This window comes from Xenopus laevis, chromosome 2L (assembly GCF_017654675.1).
Source record: "Xenopus laevis strain J_2021 chromosome 2L, Xenopus_laevis_v10.1, whole genome shotgun sequence".
NCBI classification, from domain to species: Eukaryota; Metazoa; Chordata; class Amphibia; order Anura; family Pipidae; genus Xenopus; species Xenopus laevis.
The window spans coordinates 165,093,230-165,101,487 of record NC_054373.1 but is presented as its reverse complement, the minus strand read 5'-3'; the positions used below and the strand labels follow the sequence as shown (position 1 = coordinate 165,101,487).

The 8,258-nt window shown below is 42.8% G+C and overlaps 1 protein-coding gene across 1 annotated transcript; it reads left to right on the top strand.

The window, feature by feature from the left end:
• The first annotated feature begins 907 nt into the window (after positions 1-907).
• Positions 908-7,890, top strand: rasl11a.L (RAS like family 11 member A L homeolog). Its single transcript, XM_018247712.2, has 4 exons — positions 908-1,684; positions 3,401-3,457; positions 6,364-6,443; positions 7,213-7,890. The coding sequence occupies exons 1-4, from the start codon at positions 1,564-1,566 to the stop codon at positions 7,672-7,674; spliced, it is 720 nt and encodes a 239-aa protein (XP_018103201.1). The 5' UTR covers positions 908-1,563; the 3' UTR covers positions 7,675-7,890.
• The last annotated feature ends 368 nt before the right edge of the window (positions 7,891-8,258 follow it).

Genomic DNA, 8,258 nt, shown 5'->3' with positions numbered 1-8,258 from the left:
CAGAGAAGGGGGGGGAGAGGAGCAAACTGAGCATGCTCACGCCCGGGGCAAGGAGGTTTAAGCTGAAGGCAGGAAGTCTTATACAGAAGCCCATGTGTACACAATAGAAGGAAAGAAATGCAGTGTTTCTTGTGACAGAGGACACAGAGCAGCATTACTTTGAGGGTTTACTGGTATATTTATATAGATCTTTCTGTTAAAGCTTACTTAAAGGGCATGTAAAGGCAAAAAAATAAAATCCCATTTTTACTTTCTTTAATTAAAAAGAAACCTATCTCCAATATACTTTAATTAAGAAATGTGTACGGTTTTTATAAGAAACCTGACTGTATGCAGTGAAATTCTCCCTTCATTTACTGCTGTGGATAGGAATTGTCAGATGGTCCCTAACTGCTGAGCAGGGAAACAATCATACTTATGAACAGCAGGGGGAGCCCCCGCCTTACTTCCCAGCCATGCAGAACTCAAGCAGCTTTGTTTATGACGATCCCTAAGCAGCCCAGACCACACTGAGCATGTGCACAGTCTTAGTCTTGCAAAGATGTTTAACAAAGTTACAAGATAGTGACCCCCTGTAGCCAACTTTGCAAGCATAAATTATTTGTTGGATTAGGCTTGTGGTGCAGTAAGTTCATGTTTATGTTTATATACAAAATACAGCATTTCTAGCCTTATTCTATTTTAGACTTTACATGCCCTTTAATAACATTGGGATCAACCATCATTTTTACCGACCAGGTCATGTGACAACCCTAGGGACCCCAACAATAGAGAGGGGCCTGGGGTGACTTCCTACAATCATTATTTCTATGTAGGAACCTTCCCACTTGGGAGTCATTGGCACAAATCACTTGCTAATTTCTGATGCAGCAGCTGAAGTGAGATCCACATCTGATTGATCATTTATGGAGTTTAGAAAAAGCAGTGAGTTTGTCCAGGGCCCCAGAGGTTGTGTTATTTCCTTAGGGATTTCCCAGTCTGTCTCTGACCATTAGTGAATGAGGAGAGGCTGCAGCAGAGCCGGTAATGGAGATGGGCACATTCCTGCAGAGGATATTCCTCTCCTCCCACGCCTCCTCCGCTTCCTGCTGGGACTTCTCTCGGGGTCAGTGCAGAGCCCATTGCGCCTCCTCCTCCTCCTGCGCCTCTTGGTGAATCCCCCCGGCTGATTTGTGTCTGTCCCAGCGCTAATGACAGAGGCTCCGCGTCACTGTGCGCACTCAGCTGTCACCCGGATCCGCCTCCAGTGCCTTTACTGGATAATATTTATGTGGGGATTCTGCGCCCCCTCCCCGGCATGTGCCTTCCCTTCCCAAGCGCTTATAAGTATCACAGCTCAGCCGCCAGCGCACACTGATACATCTCCCCGGCGCACACTGATACATCTGCTCCTGGCGCACACAGCGCTGCATCAACCCATTGGATATTGACTTGGAGCAGCTGGGAAGACGCAAAGTTGGTTAGATCGTATCCACAGGCTCCATAGCCAGCCCAGCGCTATTTAAGCGCTGCATTTTCATTGCGCGTTCCGTTGCGCACTAGCGGTTCCCCCTATCCAATTCCATGCGGCTGCCCAACATGTCAAGTAACTTTCTGCTAGCGCCCATCCCGGAGAGCGCCGATTACTTTACCGCCAGGGAGATTAAAATGGCAGTGATGGGAACCGGCGGTGTTGGGAAAACAGGTAAGTGATCTCTGCTCTGCACTTGGCCATTGACTATTCATTTCTGTCTTGGTTCTGTCGAATTATAGGAACTGAATAATGTGAAGCAGTATCTGCCTGCCCCTTTCTGCACTGCTGGTTCTGTCTATGGACAGAATGTAGCAGAAGTCTACCTTGTATGTTTCTCAGCAGGTTTGCTGGCTTCTGATACTCTGTGCGATGATTTGGGATGGGGACAAGCAGTGGTGTAACTACATATTACTGATCCCACAGCAAATTATTTTTCAGGCACCCAAATTGTCTAGAGGTTGACCTGTTTTACCTATATTTATTGATATTGCGTATGAATTAGGGCTTCATGGGGTCTCTATACCTCCTGGTCCCCCTGCAGCCGCAGGGTCTGCTTCATATGTCGTTACACCATTGGGGACAAACAACCTGTGCCCTAAGCCTACAGTGATAATGGTACCCCATGCACAGCAGTGACTTCTGATGTGTCATGTTCGGATGAACTGCTGGGTCTGACTACGCAAGCTGCTTTTTTGCTTTCAATCACAAGCAAGTGGAGTCCCCTTAAAAGGGTAGTTCACAGTGGAGTAATAAGATATTACTGGACCCCACAGCAAATTATTTTTCAGGCCCCCAAAATGTCTAGAGGTAGACCTGATTTACGCAAAATATGTTGATATTTCTCATTAATTAGGGCCTCATGGGGCCCCTATATGTCCTGGACCTCCCCTGCAGCCACAGGGTCTGCTTCCTCTGTAGTTATGCCTATTGGTGTTCACCTTTAAATTAACTTTTAGTATGATGTAGAAAGTGATATTCTGCAATTGGTTTTCATTTTTATTGCTTTTTTATTCCGCAGTAGTTTGCAATGTTAGCATTCTGGTTGCTAGGGTCCAAATGACCCTAGCAACCATGCACTGATTTGAAGAGACTGGAATGTGAATAGGAGAGGGAATGAATAGAAAGATGAGTGATAAAAAGCAGGGTCGGACTGGGGGCCCCGGGCCCACTGGGACTGCAGTCCAGGGCCCCTTTTTTTAAAAAAAAAACAAAAACGAGCATCAGGAGAGGGGGTCTGGCCCGGCTGATAAAAAGTAACAATAACAATACATTTGTAGCCTTACAGAGCATTTTTTTTTTTTTAGATGGGGTCAGTGACCCCCATTTGAAAACAGGAAAGAGTCAAAAAAAAAAGGCCAGATAACAAAAAAAAAACTTCAGACCAATTTAAAAGTTGCTTAGAATTAGCCATTCTATAACATACTTGAAGTTAAATTCCAGCTACTGGAGAACAAGCTGGGAACTTGATATGGGCTTTTATAGTTGGGTATAATAGAGCCCATTCTTTTCAATTGTTCCTGTATCCACGGCAACGCCCTGAACCGCAAAACTCATGTAAGACACAACATGTCTCAACTGTGTTCTATGGTTCAACGCGGTGCCGTAGGGACTGGGACAATTGAAAAGCAGGACCTTATTCTAAGGTGTGGAAACTTATATAACCAACAAAAAAAAAAAAACACCTCTGGGGATTTTCACTTATCATTCTGAGTGGTCCCGGGGAAAATGCAGCAAAGGATGCTGGGAGTTGTAGTTTAACGACAGCTGCAGTGTCACAAATGAGTCTATAGCTGCTGTAGAGAAATACACATAACTGGCAGCACATGTATATTCAGTATGACAAGGGAAGAGTTTCTTTTCATTCATGGAAATGATTTTGTCTTCCAGCCATGATTGTGCGCTTCCTGACCAAGAGATTCATCGGAGATTATGAAGCCAATACAGGTAAGTGCTCAATAGAAGCATCGTTTGCACATCCGTGCTAATTGCAATTAATAACGTAGAGGTCCCAAAGTAACGACGCCAAAACCTGCAGCTGTTCTGCTGGGAAGTCCCCAATTCTATAGATTAGCAGCACAATAAATCATCCCACATTCCCGTCCAATGCATTTTCTCCTCTTATAAAGACTTCAATGTCCCACACAGAGTTGGACACCAGATGTTTGTAGGGAGGCCGTAGCTTTGGCCCCATACATGTAATAAACAACTGCTGCTGATATAACACAGGTTTAAGGGATATTTACAGAGTCCAGATGGGAGGAACTGATCTGTATCCGTGCGCTGGTTCAGTGGGCGCTTTCATGGTTTCCAGATGGAGAATGATTCCGTTTTGTATTTGAGATACAGATGTGTTTATGTTTCCAGCACTGGGGCTGGTAAAATTGGTCATACACTGGCCGACGCTCTACAATAGTCAACATACTGACCCATGGGCTGAAAGGGCCGATGCCATACAAGCAGATAGCCACCTTCCTATTATTCCCAACAGCACTAACAATTCGCTCATCTGCTGAAGCCCCGTACACTCCCCGTACACTCCCGGACATATTCAAATATGTCACCCACACCTGACGTACATGTCCAGATGATTGGGTAGTTGGTGTTGCTAATGGGCAGTGGCTGAACTACATGTTACTGGGCCCCAAAGCATTGATACATTGACCTATTCTACCAAGGGATTCTGAAATTACTGATTAATTACGAAATTACTGGGCTCCCTATACTCCTGGGCAACTAATAAAATACAAATAAATAGAAAAAATATAGTCCTGTTTACTCCTGCCGATCCTGTTTCAGTCTCTCAACTGCAGAATCGCTTCACCTGTACATAAAAGTGGATCAGCACCTCGTGTGTGGTTGCCCTTTAAAGTGACCGTTAGATTCTTTCAGCATGCATGTGGGATTTTTTGCAGATACTTCCACCGAAACTGGCTGAAATGGCTACTTACCAGACGGTCATTTTAAGCTTGCACGTAATATTATCTCTCTTCCTCCGTCACTTCATATGATTCCACATATAAAACAAAGGCTTATATAGTGTCATTTGCTTTAATATAACTTTTTTTAAAAATCAAATTTTGCACCCAGTTGGATGGGCAACCTGTAAAGACCTATCTATGCCCATCCCAGATCCAACTGGGCAACCTGTAAAGACAGCCTATCTATGAATGATTGTAATGAAAGAAATATAAGTGCAAAATTTGATTTTTAAAAAAAGTTTTATTAAAGCATATGACACTATATAAGCCTTTGTTTTATATATGGAATCATATGAAGTGACGGAGGAAGAGAGGTAATATTACGTGCAAGCTTAAAATTACCGTCTTGTAAGTAGCCATTTCAGCCAGTTTCAGTGGAAGTATCTGCAAAAAATCACACATGCATGCTGAAAGTATCTAATGGTCACTTTAAAGGGCAACCATACACAATTTTTACTACACTTGGAAGAACAAATCTGAATTTGAAGGGGAAAGTAATTTAACACTGCAGGATCTGCCTTTTCTGTAGTTACTCCCCGGCTAATGGGCGGCAAAATTGAATACACAAGATGTTCAGCTAAAGGACAGAGAGCATTGGGCTGGTACAGTACCCAACAGTAATATGTCTAGACTAATTCTTTGCAAACTTTAATTCTCCTTTAAGGCTGTTATCCACCAAAAGGCATTAGGCAGACTGTAGCTAGAGGGGGTGTTAAATACAGTGTTGCTGTGGCACTAGCAGGGTCAGGTCCGGACTGAGAATTAAAATAGGCCCTGGCATTTCAAGTACACAGATGCCCAAACAGCCCCCACCAGCCCACTAAATACTGACTTTCTATGGCACCTTATTGCAGCCCCTCTGGCATTTGCCAGAACCCACAGATTGCCAGTCCGATAAAATACAGTTACACTAACATAAGGTTTGGGGATGGTTTCTATATATATCAATATGTAGCTGCCAAGGAGTGACTGATCATAGGACTCCGTTCAGGACAGGGTAAAGCAGAGAGGGTATTTGCTGTGGGACCTTATAACCAGAGGGGCCACCAAATGGAAAAAAAAGCTATGAAAAGTATAAAAGATAAAGTGTGTAATGATTGTTATACAGTATGTTTTAGTATACATCATAATATATGATACAAACAAAGCTGCTGCACTTTCAGGATTTGAAAAAGAGCAACAAAGATTGATTTAAACAGAAAATACATGCAGAATACTCAACGTTTCGGTGCAATACAGGGACCTTCGTCAGGAGCATGTACACAAGTAAAAAAAAGTTTTGTTACTTCTGTACATGCTCCTGACGAAGATCACTGTATTGGACAGAAACGGTAAGTATTATATATATATATAATTTCCATATAGTGAATGCACTCTTTTCGGATTTGGAATATACAGATGGGTGCGTAGGTCAAATCTTATAATACAGCATAGCAAATGGACCTGCACTCCTTGTTTATCGTGAAAAAATTGATGTGCTTTATTCACAATGCATTTCCAACGTTTCGGCCCATACAGGGGCCTTTTTCAAGGATAAATGATGTGTGTACAGTGTTATTTATCCTTGAAAAAGGCCCCAGTATGGACTGGAACGTTGGAAATGCATTGTGAATAAAGCACATCAATTTTTTCACGATAAACCAGGAGCGCTGGTCCATTTGCTATGCTATATCTACTGTATCTCTCTCTCTCTCTCTCTCTCTCTCTCTCTCTCTCTCTCTCTCTCTCTCTCTTTAAAGGCCTCGGGTTAGGCCGAAACGTAGTGTGCTATGCATTGTGACTGAAATACATTTTAGGAATGCATATGCTCACTGGTACTAATAGGAGTAAGAGTGATGCAAGTCATTTAATATGTATATTTCATATACACAGGGAATCTATACTCCAGGCTTGTGGTTATGGATGGGGAACAGACTTCTCTGCAAATCCAAGACACCCCTGGATGTATTAAGGTACATAACATCTTACCTGTATCATTGTTTATGGGGGACCCCAAAAAATAGGTTGTTCGCCTTTTGCGTTAACTTTTATTATGATGTAGAGAGTGATCTGAGACAATTTTTAATTGGTTTCATTTTTTTTCTTATTTGTGGTCTTTGAGTTATTTAGCTTTTTATTCAGCAGCTCTCCACTTTGCAATTTCAGCAATCTGGTTGCTAGAGTCCAAATTACCTTAGCAACCATGCATTGATTTGAATAAGAGACTGGAATATGAATAGGAGAGGCGTGGATAGAAAGATGAGCAATACAAAGTAGCAATAACTATACATTTGTAGGGTGCCATGGGGGCAGCCATTCAAAGCTGAAAAAGGAGAAAAGGCTCAGGATACACAGCAGATAACAGATAAGCTCTGTAGTATACAATGGATTCTTCAAAACATGTTAATACTGTGCGTCCTGTACTTTGAATGGCTGCCCCACTGCTACACAGCAGCTTGTTTATATAATCTATAGTTGTGTTTCTGAAGCAAACACATCAGTTTTTCCAGTGCGGGGCAATAGAACATTATATTTTCATTAGTTTAAAACACTTTCAGTTTTTGGTGTTACTGTTCCTTTAAATCCATCTTTGAAACGATCCATTATCACAAGGAGAACATTTTAAATGTTTTGACCCTGGGATGTCAACCTACATTTTGGCCAATGACGTAATTCCTATTTTCCTACTAAAAGCAATACTTTCGAATGTGACTGACAGTTTCCCATATGGTTTGTGCGCAGGTGGAGGATGACGTTTCCCCGGAGGTTCTGAGATACGTCCAGTGGGCCGAAGGTTTTCTTCTTGTCTATTCAATGACGGACTTCAGGAGTTATCAGGGCATCCGGCCCCTCTACCAGCACATCCGCAAGGTTCATTTGGACTCTAAGGTGCCGGTCATTATAGTGGCCAATAAAGGGGACCTGCTGCACATGAGGGAGGTGTCACATGATGAGGGCATCCAGTTGGCCAATGAACTGGGCTGCACCTTTGTGGAAATCTCCACCAGTGAAAGCTGCGAGGATGTGTGCGACGTGTTCCAGCACCTGTGCAAGGAGATCACCAAGCTGCAGGGCACCAATCCCGCAGAGAAAAGGAGGGGCTCCATCATTCCCCGCCCAAAGTCCCCCAACATGCAGGATTTAAAGAGACGCTTCAAGCAGGCCTTGTCTCCCAAAGTGAAAGCCTCCTCCACGGTGGCGTAGGGACATTTACCCAACAGGACTTCATTTTTTTTTTTTTTTTTAAATGCAGATTTTCTTTATTTTTCTACCAACCAGTTTTTTGTTTAGTTTATTTTTTATTTATAAATATATATATATATTTTGTAATGTATTTTACGGGATACCTGCAGGCCATTAGAACTTCCACAGCAATGTGTCTGAGCCTTAATATCAAATAATAAATAATATTGTACCATTCATCTTTATATTGTCTGCTTTTTAACATGAAGTGGAAAACCATTGTAGAGCACCTATTTTGCTTATTGATAGACCAGCCCAGAGTAAACTCCTAATAGCCATGTACCATCTTCAGCCACTTCTATTGGCCCTTTCCAGTGGTGGAACCTTATTGGGCTGTGCCCCCCACCTTCTTCGCCCGGGCCCCCCGCCAGTGTACCTCTTGGCTGTCCAGGACTTTTTCTCCGAATTGGCAGAGGAAACAGGTCAGTGATTTTAATCACTGGAGGTTGCGTAACAAATAGACACCCCTAGAGATTTTCACTTTTCTTGTCCTTTAAAGGAAGGCTAAACCAGAAATATAAATAGGGTAATGTGTAGTGATGGGC